This window comes from Apus apus, chromosome 3 (assembly GCF_020740795.1).
Source record: "Apus apus isolate bApuApu2 chromosome 3, bApuApu2.pri.cur, whole genome shotgun sequence".
Classification (NCBI taxonomy): Eukaryota; Metazoa; Chordata; class Aves; order Apodiformes; family Apodidae; genus Apus; species Apus apus.
Genome location: NC_067284.1, coordinates 49,033,103 through 49,049,334, shown reverse-complemented (window position 1 = coordinate 49,049,334; position 16,232 = coordinate 49,033,103). Strand labels below are relative to the sequence as shown.

The window sequence follows — 16,232 nt, the reverse complement described above, 5'->3', positions numbered from 1 at the left end:
TTGGTGTGACTGCTTTGTGTCTGTCACACAGGGAAGAATGGTTACTGGACTTGAGTTACGTGAGCTATGTTCCCCAAAGGGCTGTAAATGTTGCTTAGACAGGGAACTTTGTTACAGAAGCTCCTACTTCAGGAGTTACCTATTCTGGATGTGCAAACACATATTTGCATATGCAAAAACAGGCAGATGTAGATCTAAATAATGAGATATGTGGCTATTTATATTGCAAGGTAACTGTGGGTTTGTGCAGATGTGATATATGTTCCTCCTTGAAAAAGTCTAGCCCTGTACTTTCATAATCATCATCATCATAATCATCTTGGGGGAAAAAAGTAATTATGATAATAGCAAAGCAACTGTCATAAATATGATTAAAAATTAATCAACACTCTCAATTTAAATGAGTTAAAACCTTGAAAGTAATGAAGAAATAATTTTAATATGAAAATATGGAAACGTAATAAATAAATCAATATGTACAACCTCTTCTGAAATTATGTGAAGTGAAATTCCAGATAAAACAAAACCCTGTGCTCCTTTCTTAGTGACTCATGCCTTTCATGTTTTAAGCTTGTGACTTAACAACTGGCACAGAGTGTCCAAGAAATACTCTGCATGCCAATATATGGTGTACGGAATTGTATTATATATAACTTGGTTTCAAAAAACACATTAGCATAATAGCAGGGTGCTGGTTTTTTGCTACTCTGAGGCTGGCTCAGCCAATGCATTCTGACCTGAACACACAAGCACCATACTTGAAGATGAGCCTTCTGGAGAGCAGCATTGAAGCTGCAGTGAATTAATGGAGTGGCAGCTCATGGAGCCTGCTGTCAATATGCTTGCTCTCTAGTGAGATCTAAGACAGGCTAACAAACATATACAGTTAAAGAAGCAGAAAAAACCTTTTTCCTAACCTAATGAATGCTTTTTTTCCCTCATTATATGTCTATAAATAAATGTTGTTAATGCAGGTGCTGTCAGACTTGGTGGTGTAAGATACAAGCATGGTATCAATTCAAGAAAATAATTCAGATCAGGCAATACTGTACAACTGGGATGTTTAAGCCTAATACAACTATTTCCCTTGGTAAGACAGGTGTTAATAGATTTCTTGTGGGTAACAATTATTTAGGAAGTCTCAGAAGCAGAGCCACATAATTTCCATAGCTTGTAATCATAGAATCATAGAATCATAGGGGTTGGAAGGGACCTTGAAAGATCATCTAGTCCAACCCCCCTGCCAGAGCAGGGTCACCTAGAGTACATCACACAGGAAGGCGTCCAGACGGGTCTTGAATGTCTCCAGTGAAGAAGACTCCACAACCTCTCTGGCCAGCCTGTTCCAGTGCTCTGTCACTCTCACAGTAAAAATTTTTTTCTGATATTCACCTTAAACCTCCTATACTCCAATTTGTATCCATTACTCCTTGTCCTATCATGGGTCATCACTGAAAAAAGCTTAACTCCATCTTCTTGACACTCACCCTTTACGTATTTGTAAACATTGATGAGGTCACCCCTCAGTCTCCTTTTCTCCAAACTAAAGAGACCCAGCTCTCTCAGCCTTTCCTCATAAGGGAGATGTTCCACTCCCTTAATCATCTTTCTGGCTCTGCGTTGGACTCTTTCAAGCAGTTCCCTGTCCTTCCTGAACTGAGGGGCAAAACTCTACACTTGCCCTTGTTGAACTTCATCAGGTTTTTCCCCGCCCAAGTCTCCAGCCTGTCTAGGTCTCTCTGAATGGCAGCACAGCCTTCTGGTGTGTCAGCCACTCCTCCTAGCTTGGTGTCATCAGCAAACTTGCTGAGGGTACATTCTGTACCCTCATCCAGGTCGGTGATGAAGATGTTGAACAACACCGGTCCCAGTACTGACCCCTGAGGGACTCCACTAGTCACAGGCCTCCAACTAGATTCTGCCCCATTGACTACAACTCTCTGACTTCTACCTTTCAACCAGTTCTTGATCCACCTCACTGCCTGATCATCAAACCCATACTTGATCAACTTATCTACAAGGATGCTGTGGGAGACGGTGTCAAATGCTTTACTGAAATCAAGATAGACCACATCTACCGCTCTACCATCATCTATCCACCTAGTAATTTCCTCATAGAAGGCTATAAGGTTAGTCAAACATGACTTACCCTTGGTAAAACCATGTTGACCGCTCTTGATGACCCCCATGTCCTTGATATGCCTAGAGATAGTGCCAAGGACAAGTTGTTCCATCACCTTTCCAGGGATGGAGGTGAGGCTGACCGGTCTATAGTTACCCGGGTCCTCCTTCTTGCCCTTCTTGTAGACTGGAGTGACATTTGCTATCCTCCAGTCCTCAGGCACCTCTCCTGTTACCCATGACTTACCGAAGATGATGGAGAGTGGCCTAGCAATGACCTCCGCCAGCTCCCTCAGCACCCTTGGATGCATTTCACCCGGACCCATCGATTTATGGATGTCCAGATTACGCAACTGATCCCTAACCCAATCCTCATCTACCTGGGCAAACTCCTCCTTTATCTTGACTTCTACTGGGGCTATATGAAACTGGGGCTCATGGGGAAAGCCTGCAGGAGTAAAGACAGAGGCAAAGAAGGCATTCAGCACCTCTGCCTTCTTTAAATCCTCTGTCACCAGGGCACCCACCTCATTCAGCAGTGGGCCTATATTGCCTCTGGTGTTAGTTTTGTTGGCTATGTATTTGAAAAAGCCCTTTCTATTGTCCTTAACCCGACTTGCAAGGTTAAGTTCCAAGGAGGCCTTAGCTTTCCTAGTTGCCTCCCTACATTCTCTGACAACAGTCCTATATTCCTCCCAAGTAACCAGCCCCTCCTTCCATAATCTATAGATTTTCCTTTTCCACTTGAGTTTGCCCAGCAGTTCCTTTTTTAACCACGCTGGTCTCCTAGCTCCCTTACTAGATTTTCTACCCATTGGGACACACTGATCCTGTGCTTGCAAGAAGTGGTCCTTGAATGTTGACCAGCTATCTTGAGCCCCTTTACCTTCTAGCACCCTGTCCCATGGGACTTCCCTTAACAATTGATTGAGGAGGCCGAAGTTTGCTCTGTGGAAGTCCAGGGTTCTGGTCCTGCTGGGTATTCTGTTCCTCCCACACAGGATCCTGAACTCCACCATCTCGTGGTCACTGCAGCCAAGTCTGCCATTGACCACCACTGCTTCAACAAGGCCCTCCTTGTTGGTGAGCACAAGATCCAGCAGCGCTCCTCTTCTAGTCGGCTTGTCCACCATTTGCATTAAGAAGTTGTCATCAATGCATTGGAGGAACCTCCTAGACTGTGAAAGGCTGGCTGTGTAAGTCTTCCAGCAGATATTGGGATAATTAAAATCTCCCATGAGGACCAAGGACTGTAGTTGTGAGGCTGCTTTCAGCTGCCTGTAGAAAGCCTCATCAATTTCCTCATCTTGATCAGGAGGTCTGTAGTAGACTCCCACAACTGTATCACCCATACCACCCTGCCCTTTAATTCTTACCCACAGACTTTCAACTTGCCCCTCATCAGCCCCTGTACAAAACTCAATACATTCTAGTTGCTCTCTCACATAAAGAGCAACTCCACCACCTCGCTTCACCGACCAATCTTTCCTGAAAAGCCCATAGCCGTCCATGGCCACATTCCAGTCGTGTGAGCTGTCCCACCATGTCTCTGTTATTGCTACCAGATCATAATCCTTAGACCGCACACAGACCTCTAACTCTTCCTGTTTATTCCCCATGCTGTGTGCATCGGTGTACAGGCATTTCAGGAAACAAGCAGAGCACACTGGTGGGACCAAATCCTTCTTAGACCACCTCCTTCAGGCCCTGGTATGTTCCTCTTGGGCTTGTCCCTAACAGACCCAGTTTTCTCCCCTTCCCCCTTCACATCTAGTTTCAAGCTCTCTCAATGAGCCCTGCTAAGTCCTGCCCCAAAAGCCTTTTCCCCCTCTGTGACAGGTGCATCTCACCTGCCACCATCAGGTCAGGTGTCTCATATAGCAGCCCATACAGCAGTAATGTGTGTTGGATTTTTAAGTGAATTTTAAAGCACTGGAAGCCTCTCCTCTTTTGACACTATAAAGCTATTTCTAGCCATCTACTCTACATTTTGCTATTCTTAGTGTGGAATTACTTATTTTATTACCATACTAATATATGTGGATACCCTTTGTCTGACTATCAGCATCAGCACTTAATCATAGGTATATTAACACTAAAATAGTTTTTTTATGATCAATAGGCCTTCTCCCAGACACAGTTTAGAACTGTAATCATAACTTTCAGTAAGGACAGGTAATGTACAATACAAATTCATCTCTAAGTACCTCCTCTGTGCATCAATGTTCGTATGCATCTGCATTTGAGATGCTACAGCACAAAATACTGCTAATATTGTGTCAGGCTCAAATATCTGTGTGCAAACAAGATTAACACTGTGTTCACTATGTCAATGGTACTTCCCAATGGTTGCATTTACAAGGAAGGCTCCAATGATAATGATTTAATTTAGAAGGAAAACACACTGAAATAATAGTTTGCTTATTATACGTCCATCCTACCTTGTGTTTGAGACACTGCATGACAGGATTTCAAAAGCTGTTTGTACAAAAATAATAATGTCAAAATTGAGTAATACAACAAGAAGCAAATTAAATGAATGAAAACTGAAGTGAGACTGAAAAATTAATGCAAGAAAAACATACATAAAACAAAACAAATTTAAATACATAACAGTTTGTACTGAAGGCTGTTTCCACCCATAATTCTACTTTTCCACACTGTATATTTGTATGAAAAATTTTTTTCTTCTGTTTGATCAGGAAAAAAAATAATCATGTTTTGAAATGCTCATTAAACAAATACCACCTTTGTTTTGATCCAACCAGCTTTCAAACACCAATGTGTGTAACAACAAAACCAGACCCAGCTGGGGGTTTGCACTAGTGCACTTCTGGGGCTAAAAGAAGGTGGTCAAAACAGCAGGTATGAAAATGTATGCTCTGATGGATCAAATCAGACTGAGTTATAAAGCTGTTAAGGACTACCCCTGTGGTGGAGGCTGCCATGTGCTCACACAGAAGCGATAGCTTCCTGATGACCTTATTCCATGTAATCACGGATTATTTAAGCTGCCTCCATCTCTGCCTGAAACGGAGTATGAGCAAGCTCATGTAGGCTGTTACTATTTCTCAGCAGCGACAGCTGTAACCCCAGGTGAGGGAATTTTCTAATGGCTGAAAGAGGTGACTCCTTTAATTGACTCACATGTAGTTTCCAGCAACCTCCCTCCCTCATGCACAACTTGTTTATTGCGCTGTAGTAAAAAGCACAACTATAATCATTCCCTCTTGTCCTTATGTGTTTTATTAAATGAATCCAAAGCCCTCTGAAGCCGATGAAAAGAAACTGCTGATAACACCTCTCTCTGGATCAAACCCATAATTTGTTCTCATTTAGCACAGTTTACAGGGATTTCTCCATCCTGTTCTCTGCAGATCAGCAGCAGCCCAGCGGCCTCCCGCAGTTACTGGCCCCTCCTGCCTTTTGGTTAGGTGCAGGTCAGGCTTGAAGCAGACTGACTAACACATCCATTTGTGCTGATTCTTGGGGATGGCATCTACAGAAACCCTGTGAGGGAACAGACCAGGAACCTTAGCTGTTGTCTAGAAGGGAGGTGGAGCCATCAGAAGACAGAGGTGTGGTGGCTGGGGCTCAGTGCTAGCAGCTGCCTGGGATCCTACATGCTGTCACTCCCCTAGAAGCTCCCCAGGCTGCAGCTTTTGGGGCTGCAGGACTCTTTCCTGACAGTGGAAGTACTTGACTTGTGTGTACTGTTCCCTCTTGCCCTGCAAGATGGCTTCAATTTGTATTGTAATGTCTGCCAGAGAGTTCAAGTTCTGAACATTTGCTAAAAAAGAAGTACATTGCCCTTGACAGCAAGGGGTATGAAATGCACCCCTTTCTCTCTCAGCTCACTGAACTGCTGGGTATATTCCCCTTGCAGTTTATATTTGTGTGAGTGCAGTATTCCAAGTCTCTGCAATTATTACAGCTCTGCTGGCTCAAGCTTTGAGGAAGGGAACTGCAGAACACAGCATTGCTTCTACCAGAAATAAGATGAGGATTCTCCCTTCCTTGCCAAGTAGTTTTTCAATTAAAAAAAAAAAAAAAAAAAGCTTATAAACTAGCAGAAAATAATAAAGTATTTTAATTAGGAAAGGGTGTACTAGTACCGATAAAACTCCCCATGCTACTACATCTCTAAAATTCAGTCTATACTGTCTCAGTTCTGAAATGCTCTGTGCACGTTTCACCTCTATTTTCCCATCAGCACTATAAATTTAAGTCCCCAAATGAAGGAAAGATATTTACTTGAGGTACGTTTTGGAAGTAATTAAAATGGATATGCTGGGCCTTTTATGACTGTCATATCTGACTAATGAGTATCAGTGTGGCTGAACAGCTGAAAGAATGGACTCTGCCTAAGCAGTCAAGCTTTCACATGCTTATCTGAAACAAATCTGGTTCTGTATCATTATTTAAGTCACCTCACCTCTTCATTTTAACTCCCAAAGTAGGTAAGTGACCCAAACAAGGTCATTTTCCCAAGTCTGGTAATGACTTACATCCAGCAGCATTCTACTCAGCCTGATTTTGGTTACTGTTTTCACTAGCTTGCTTTTCTTTAAAGCCTTTAAAGTAAGATACCTGCTCATTTTGTTTCTCCAAGACTTCTAAATGCTCAAGCTGAACTTTTTTCAACTGATCCATTTCTTTTGACTGCTTCATTGCCAGCTGCAAGCATGAGAAAATAATTGGGGGGAAATGTAATATATTATTAACAAGCAAAATAAAAATTTTTTTGAAACATCTACATACATACATACAGTCTTGCCCCATTTCATGGTTCAAAACATCAACAGGAGGCCTATTTTATTACCCAATCTTAAGAAGAGCTATTAATAATATATTTCTGTTATATACATTGCATATAAAATATTTATTACATAAAAGCAGCAAACACAACAATGAATAGTAATAGTGTGAATTTTAAATAGCTTCCTTTTATGTAGATGTTAGATTTTTCACACTACAATTATGTGGAACAAAGAAAGGACAAACATGTTTCTTTACTAGAGATGGATTCTCAACACAGGGAAATTAAAAGGAATATCCAGAAACAGTGCCCAGTGACTTTGTCAAGGTTATAGTTACCCTTTTTCTCTCTTCCAGGAACTTTTTTGTGTTGCTGCTGTTCAGTTCTCTGACTCGCCTAAAAAAATGCAAACGTTGTCCATGAAGACTCATTGGAAAAAAAAGAAACTCAAAAGCAAGAACAGAAAGAATCATCACAAACTTGTAAGGTATATTTTGGTATCTGATTATCTGTACCATGTGGGACTAATGGCAAATTGTACACTCCTCTGGCTATGCACTTTTACACTTAAAGGTTTCCAAGTACATTGACAGTACAATCAAAGACCTGAAAAAAAGGACCATGACTAGATGTTCAGCAAATGAAGTTATGAAGAAAGTTTGCTTTTTCCCTTACTCAAGAGTGGTGGACAGAACATTAATTAATTAATTTGTGTAGAACATTAATTAATTAATTTGTGTATCCTCTACTGCACTCTGCTCTCAATTTATTTCGGTATATCAAAAAGTGTGACATCTCTTAACAGTGGTAATAGAAATATCATCTGATGATCATAAGTTACAGCTTACCAATGCTGTAAGGTTCTTAAAGCTGTTATTTAAGCAAAAAGGTTAAGTATACAATTAAAATTGACATAAAATACCTAAGTGAAAAGTGTCTATTCCCAAAATTGCTGTCATGAAATACACCAAAACAGTTCAAAGAGCCAAATCAACCAGCTGCAAAGCCTGAAAACCGGAACTGCATTCAGCCTGCTTTCAAATCTGGGAACAGATTTATCTCAGAGGCATTAGTGGAGGTATTAACATTAACTAAGCACACAGTTTCCGATAGCTCCAATAACTCATCTTCCTGATGTGCCAGGAATCTGTAACACTCAAGAGACTTTGTTCAGCAGGAACAAGTTCAAGCCTTTTGATCAAAACAGCCCAGCGCCAAGGAAGGAATGTAAAAGAGGAAAGAATGAGCCAGATGGCAAGCCCAAAGTGAAGTGGAAATCCAGAAGGCTTATGAGACATCATCATGGAGTGTCTGCTTTTATCTATTTGGAGAGTTTTAGGATAAATAGAAGAAACTTAGAATGCAGCTCAATCCTCCAAAAAGTCACAGTAGCTGGTACTGGCAAGTGTCTCTCTAGTCTCCTAAGTCAATTAATGCTGTTAGTCCCAAACGTGCTGTGAATAACCCAGTTTCCCAAATGCAGTGGTGCCCTTGGTTTGCAGAGCCTGGATGCTGGCCAGGCCTCCAATGACAGCACAAAACAAGGGACAGAGCTGCAGTTCTGCTCAAGAGTGGAGAAGCAACATGTGTGCTCAATGTTGTGGAGTACATCTCCTGCTCCTTCACTCCTATTTTCTACCCCCCTTCTCTGCTGACTATCATCACTTTTAGCAATCCTTCCTCTGTTCCACCTCTCCATGTTAGCAACTGATGAGGGAGAAAGCCTTTCTTTGGCACCACATTGTGTGTGATACTGCCTCTCCATTTATTCTCACTCCAACTGGAACCAAACCTTAGACTCCATCTGAGTCCGAAAAGGCCCCCATTTCATTTAAAAAGCAAGAGCATTTTAACTGCAATCATTAAAACTCTTACATGTGTTTCAATTTAATAGTGTGAGTAGATCTACACCTGCCAGTCACAGCTGATGAGTATGAAGAACCTTTTTGTTCCCCTGATCACGGCATTACTTTTATGAAATGGCTAAATACAAGACAAGCAACATTTTTCCTAAAATGGTCATCTAAAAATACATTCAGCACAAACATTAAACATTGTTTCCACAGATAAAACCATGGTTTTAATAGAATTAATCCACGACTTCACCTGTCAGCCTTTGATGGCATTCTTCCCATCTCAAGAAGGGAGATCTGGTACTTACCTCTCTCTTTCAGCTTTATTTTTGATAGATTTGTCTTGGCTTATGGCTTTGCTATTCTCCATAGATATTTTAGCCTGGTTAGCACGCATTTCCTTGCTTTCCCTAGGTAAAACCAAACAAAGTAATTAATGCCTAGATGCAACTGTTGTTGAGGTTGGCTTCCTAATACTACTCTACACTGTGGTTAATTTAGTCCTTGAAGCATTAAGGAAGAGGAAAGAACAAATCCTCTGGGTAGATGGTATACAATTTGAGCAAGCATTCAGAAATCTGCATTTGTTGCAGAGCACATAATCTGAAAGATCAGTTTGAAGCATTTTTATACTTTGAATCTTACAAAAGGGTATAAAATACTCATTTTCTCCCTAGCATATGAGTTGTCCAAGTCTGAGGTACTATCAGCTATTAAGAAAAGGCAATTTGTCTTTTAAAACTGCCTACAAAATTTACAAATCCTGCACTCAGAACATGATTGCAATGTGAGTACCCAGAATATTTGCTAGCTGTGGTACGAACTGCCCAACTTCCTGTTAAGACTTCTGCTTTGGGCCTGAATAGAACCCTGTGATTAAAAGCATGGCCAGCCTTGTGTTTGGTTTCTCCTTCTGGCCCCATGAACCTTGTAGCCTTTTGTGTGACACAAGACAGCTTTAACAGGAGGGTGGCAATCACTTTTCAGGTGTAATGTCCTGAGTGCTGGGGTTTGACTCAGGAGGTGGAAAACCTCTTCAGTGTAGTAGGAAAACAGAAAATAAGTGAATAAATATCCTGTTGTTTTAAAAAGAAAAGGGGATTGTGATTTTTTGTTGGGAGCAATGCCACAGATGATGACTTACAGAAATGGCTTATGAGCTGTGGGTGAGCAGAAGGCTTTTTGTCACTCAGGGTAAGCCAGTCAGACTCCAAAAGTGCTGTCCCAAAAGGCCAGCTCTTGCTTTCTGCCTGCTTAGCATTCCAGTATTTGCAGCTCCTGGTCTCAAGCGCTTATTTAAACAGGAATGATATATGGAAATCAGGCAGCAAATAATGAATTGTCAAGTCCCCAGTAGTGCATAAACATCTAAAAGTTACACGCTGTAAACCAAAGCAGTGCCTTAGTGTCTTTTTCTGGCCATGATCTTAAGTCGAGCGTTAAACAATCATTGTGCTTATTAAGCCAAAATTCTAAGTATTTTATATGCACAGAATAGGAGGAGTGTGGCACAGAACAGTGCTTAAATTAATGAAATGTCACTGAATCTTATTTAGCTTTCTTTCATCTCTAAACTACATTAATAATTAAGTAGCATGAGTAAACTTTGTTCCACAACTTACATTTTCCACAGCTTAATGTTTTTATTTGAGAAATGCAGTGTATTTTTTTTTCCTCCAAGAATGCATAAGGTGAGAAACATTTCCTGAATACAGATTTAAAAGCAATAGTATCACAGCAAAAATTAGACTGTGTTCTAAAAAAATGTTGTGGCAAAATCACAATTAATTCCAACATTCCTTTCTCCAAATAAAATCTTCTATTTTCTATACTGGATTTAAAGTAATTTTCAGGGACACTCTCTTAAGAGCAGTACTGAAATTATTTATTTTATTACTGTGCTCAAAGGCATGAAAAAAGTGGAGTGTAGGTGTTCAAATTGATTTAGCCTATTTGCATCAGATACAATTTTAGAGTGAACGAAGTTAAGAGGATTAGAGGACTACTGTGCATCACTGGTGATTTCAAAATGAGGCTTTGGCCATGGATATGACTGAAAGAGCCAACACATCTGTATGCAACTGTGTCTCCATTCTGCAAACTATAACCTAGCTCTGAGTTGCTCTGTTGGGTCTTTTTGGGTGTGTTAGGTTTTCACTTTTTACAAGAGGTTAAAAAGTATTATTAACAGAAGAAATGAAAATATCTTATCATCCTTTTAAATCACAATGAAGCACTTGCAGGCAGCACTCCCTGCTTCAAAACAGAGCTTCCCAAAGATGGGGCTAAAGTTCTTGTGCCAGTTCACTGCCCAACTGCCTGGTGTGGGGGCTTCACACTGGGTCTCAAGTTTAGCCCGTGGTGGCTTGGCAGTGCTCCACCACCACCAGAGAACTCCCTCCTACCCAGCAGGGGTGGTGACACCTGTCACCTGAGATAACTGGACGAAGGAGATAAGCCAGGATGGTAAAGAAAACAAGGATTCTGAAAAACATGGCATATGAACAGCAAGATTTAACTACTGAATTCCTGCTGTATCATACTGACTGCAACTCTGGAATTCTCTACAAACATGCCTTTTAAAGGGATACATTAAACATGTAAGTCTATCCTTGGAATTTATGCATATACTTAGATGACATTAAAGTGCATTAACATGTTATTTTATGTCACCAGTATTGTTTGAATGACTAGAAAACTCATCTATTAAAAAAACCCCACAAAACCCCCCAAACAACAACCCCACCAAAAAAAAGAAACCCCAATAAAATAAAGAAATAACCCCCCCAAAAAAACCCTAACAAGCCACAAATGCATCTAACTTATGTTATTTTATCTGGAGTATATAAGACTTGTGAATAACAGCTTCATGTCCCCAACTTCTGAACTGCTGCAAGCTCACTACATCCCAGTCAGTCAAGCTAACCCAGTCTGGGAATGCAGGAGGCACAGCACCCTGGAGTTGAATAACCTTCAGATTTTTAGTAGTATCTGCTGTCTTCTGCTTTGTTTTTAAATTAGTTCAAAGCACAAACTGTAATTGCTTTTTGTACTGCACATGGAGGGAAAAGTATCTACCCTACAGCAGATAACGACATCATTTCAGATTCCTGATCTTTCCTACTAAGCTTGTGTCCTCTGCTGTGACAGCTAACTCATTACCTCTGCTCACAGAGAACAAGCATGCTGAGACCATGGTCCACCTCCCACCCCGCTCACAGATACAGCCTTTTTTCCCCTACAGTTACTCAAGTTGTCTCTTGATTATTGCCTACACCCACACAAATACATGCAAACGTATGCCTACACACAAATGCCTACAGAATCTTACAAATGGTTAAGTGCAAAGTCTCTTCGGGGCATTATTATAAACATTTCAGTATTTCACATTCCAAATTCTTCTGAAACATTCATAGATTCCCACAGTCTTAAATTTGTTTTAAACAGGAAAGTCCCCAGCCTGCACATATAGGGATTACACACAAATTCCCAAATAAGCAGAAACACACACGATTTGCAATGAATAAAGCAGAAAAAAAATTGAAGGTTGTGACTCCTCGGACAGCTGTGAAGAAAAATTTCTCAGTGTTTTATCAGGATGTAGATTTTGAGGTCTGGTTCTTAGTAGCTCTGAAAGCAGAACAATACATGGACTGAACACAAATGACTTCTAGTAAGAGAGCAAGAGCCATTACTAAGAATATAAGAGCCGTTTACAAGAAACAATATAGGGCTGTTAAAACAACATAGAAATACAGAAATGCTAAAGCCAAAAATTATGATAAAAAAGCTTTAAAAAATGTAAACCTTGCCCTAGTGTAGATAGAATAGCTGGCTACAATAGCCTTTATTGAAGCTAGAATAATGAAATGTGTACAGAAACCAAAACTTTTCTTTCACAAGTTATATATTAGTAAATCATCTTCTAAGCATTGTAGTGAATTTCAAATAGGACAGAAAGCAAGACTCTTAAAAAAATAAAATAAAATATGAGATTTCTCTGGGCTGATGAAGCCAGGTACAATTTAGAGATACAGTACCAAGGACTGCACCTTCCTCTAGCTACTATCTTTTGAATGATGCATTTGTAGTACAATTTAACCATTTTTGGACTTCATTTCTGATGAGGTATGTATTACAGGACAGCTCGAATAGAAGGGTTAACACAGAGATTAACATAAAGATGAGCTCACTAAAAGCCTTTTGCTGGGACAATTCTCTGTTGGATGGAAAGCTTGCAGGTCCCAGCATGTGTTCTGTCTGATGCAAAGATAAGCTGTTTTTTCACTCAGGAATTTAAAAAATCATTTCAATTCCTTCTTCAAATGTGATTTATTTATCCACCATGCTTTTTATGTGAAACATGCTGAAGACAATTACATATGAATGTATGTACATACACATTTTCCATTCATACGCTTATAGGCTGTTTCCATAATATATCATAGCATAAAAAATTATTCCTCTCCTTACTGCATTTTTACCACTGTGGATACAATGTATATTTAATTTTATTTTTTCGGATAGTCAGGATGGTTAATTGCAAAAGCAACAAGACAGTGGTGTCACGCAATGTCTTCTGTATTCTCAGTGATTACAACAGGATATCGTATAAAGACAATGCATCAGTCTAATGTAGCTTATCCTGCTACCCGTTGTTTTTATGATCATACTTTTCATAGATCTTTCTTATAATCACCAGTGCTAGACACCCACACATCTGCAACTGTCATCAACTACAAACAGTATTTCTATATTCAACACTTCTCAGTTTTCAACTTAGGAATTGAAGTTCCTGGGTAAAGTCTAAGCATCCACAGTCGATAAAAACTACCACTGGTTCATCACATCTGCTGCCTTGAAGGAGTTCATATACTCTAACCCAGCTAGGAAGTCCATTCCTGCATCTATCTCAACCTTGTATTATCACTTCTTTTACTTCCATCATGCAAACAGCCCAGCACCTTTGACAGCACTTGAGAGCTACTAACACAAGAAACTAAAACATTCTACAAAGCAGACACAAACCAAGACCTCATTATCAGGTAGCACTGCCCTGCTCACCTGTCATGTGAAAATTTTAGCTGCTGGGTTTGTTGTTCGTGAGCGTTTATCAGCAGTTTCTTCAGTAGTTCACACTGTTGGTTCAAGTGTAAATCCCGGATTTCCTGCTCTTCCGCACTGTGCGTATTGATCATCTCAGACCACTCCTTAGTGTGCTGTGCCACAATCTCTTTGACCTGTAGAGAAGGAGCAGCAGCTTTGCAAGAGGTTTTCAGCTAGGCTAGGAGATCAACTACTACTGCTATTGAAGATGATATAAAGACAACCACACAAAAGCACTATAAGGAATGCAAAAAATGAAGTTACACAAATGAAGCTGCTTCAGGACACTACCATGCATTATAAAAACAGGTGTAAACCAAAACCTTACTATTAGGATTCCGTTATCTAAAATGCCCTGAACAAACTGGCTGCATTTATGCTCTTGACTGTACTACTGTTATTTTAAAACCTTCCCTAACAGTGAGTTAATAATAAAACAGTTTTACAGTTTCAGTTGCCAAGAAAAAAAATAAATTAAAAGTACTGAAATCAACAGTGGAAAAAAATATCTAGTGAGCTGGATTTCACTGAGGGCTTAAATACAGTCTTTGATTTTGTGGGGGCAATTTTAAAGACGCAGTCAGTTTACAGAGGAATCCTGTATTTAAGACAACCTGTATCTGAAGATGAGCTACGTATCTTTGGTTTATATTCACTAAGTCAGCTGGGAATCTGACAAGTATTCTTCTCTTACTTATCTCCTAAGACTCACAAGGATAATGAGATTAAAGTTTTGGAAAGTTCCCAAGAAACAATATGAAGAAGTCTAAACCACCAAATTTATTATTATAATAATATATTGCACTCAATGATTTAGAAGAGAAACTAATAGAAATATATATTTTATTATATTTAGTAATTATCTTTGGTATTTTGACAAGCTATCCGTCTTTTCCGTAAATGGTACACAAAATAAGCCTCACAATAAACCTATTTTCAGGTAGTCATTTCAACTGCTACTATGGTAACTAATAGCAATTAGGTCATCTATGAAAATGAAATGTTTTTCTTCAAATAAAAAATTGCCACCATATTCCTCAGAAAGTCAGAAACTCATGCTAGCATTTTAGATGTCGAGGGCTCTGTGCAACGCAGAACAGACTCTCCTGCACACACTGATGATGGTGAAAGGAGAGGGGACCTTAAAGACCCCAGTCTCCCTTCAGAAACAGTAATTTTGTAACAGATCAGGGTGACTACCACTACCTGAAAGTCAGAGTTGCATTTAAGTATAGTTAAAATACTGGTCCCATATCAAACCAGATAGGATCGGAGGCAGAAAGTGCTGACAGAGAGCTACCTGGAGTTTTCTGCAGCTGTCAGGAAAAAAAAAAAAAGCATTTTGAGGCAGGAGATCCAGATGACTAATGTAGGCCTAATTCATTAGGGTGCTTAAGAGTGAGTGTACCTCCAGGAAAATGAGCCATGCCTCTTTCGTGCACATGGGTAAATGTGCTACTAAGGCAGAGCCTATCAACTATGAAGTGATAAAGACATTGAAGGATGCAAAGCAGTTAGTGTGAGTAGTCTCTTTAATAAGATGTTCATAAGGCAGTACTGCCTTGAGAGCCAGAAAAACATGATGATTCAGTTTTCAAATGGCTCAGAATAAACGTGTGGATCTTGATGAGAAGGAGACACTCAATTTTCAGATGGAATTTTTGCAAGGTTGAGTGGCACACTCAAGCTCACCTCTGGCACACACCTAACACACTTAAGACCAAGTTCAGTCCAAGCTCCTTGTACTACTGATGAGAATAGGTGAACACTTTCAAAGCAGGATTTATCACACCTAAACACTGTCTGGAGATGCCTCTCACATGTGCAGGGTCTCAAGCAACCAGACACTTCAGTAAGATTGAATGAATCTCCTCTCAATAGTGTCATCAACCCCTTATCAACCCCTCATCAACCCTTAGGGAGACTTAAGAGTGGACTTCAGGGGAGCTAAAACTAAGTCATGGCTGGAGTTCTTGGGAAAACCCATTCCTTATTTATTTATATTCAATGTAGAATTTCCAGGTGGAGTCACCTCCATCCACGAGTTGGAGAAAAAAAGATATGTGTAGATCTGAAGTCCAGAGTATCTGGGTGTGGTTGGGACCACAGCATTAGGGGTCCACACACTCAGAAAACTTCCATGATCAGAATGTTAGAAAGTATTTATATTATAAAAAGATAAATGCTATTATGTGACCCAGGAAGCATAAGCAAAGAGTCATGACTTAGTGAAACAAATGAAGAGAAACAAAGACTCATAGGCCCATTGCAAATGAGTAACGTGGTAATTGTTTTTAAATGGCTAATTTAATACACTACAGAGAAACAAAAAGGCAGGAACCCTGTATCTCCAGTACACTGATACCAAGGAACAACAGAACCAGAGAATACTC

General features: G+C 40.0%; 1 protein-coding gene across 1 annotated transcript in view; it reads right to left on the bottom strand.

The window, feature by feature from the left end:
* The window catches only part of LOC127382866 (1-phosphatidylinositol 4,5-bisphosphate phosphodiesterase beta-4-like), a 290,239-nt gene that overhangs the window by 2,871 nt on the left and 271,136 nt on the right, over positions 1–16,232 (bottom strand). Inside the window, 5 exon segments of the mRNA XM_051615011.1 lie at positions 4,563–4,599; positions 6,712–6,798; positions 7,219–7,276; positions 9,042–9,143; positions 13,798–13,973. Of these exon segments, the coding sequence (XP_051470971.1) occupies positions 4,563–4,599; positions 6,712–6,798; positions 7,219–7,276; positions 9,042–9,143; positions 13,798–13,973 (460 nt within the window).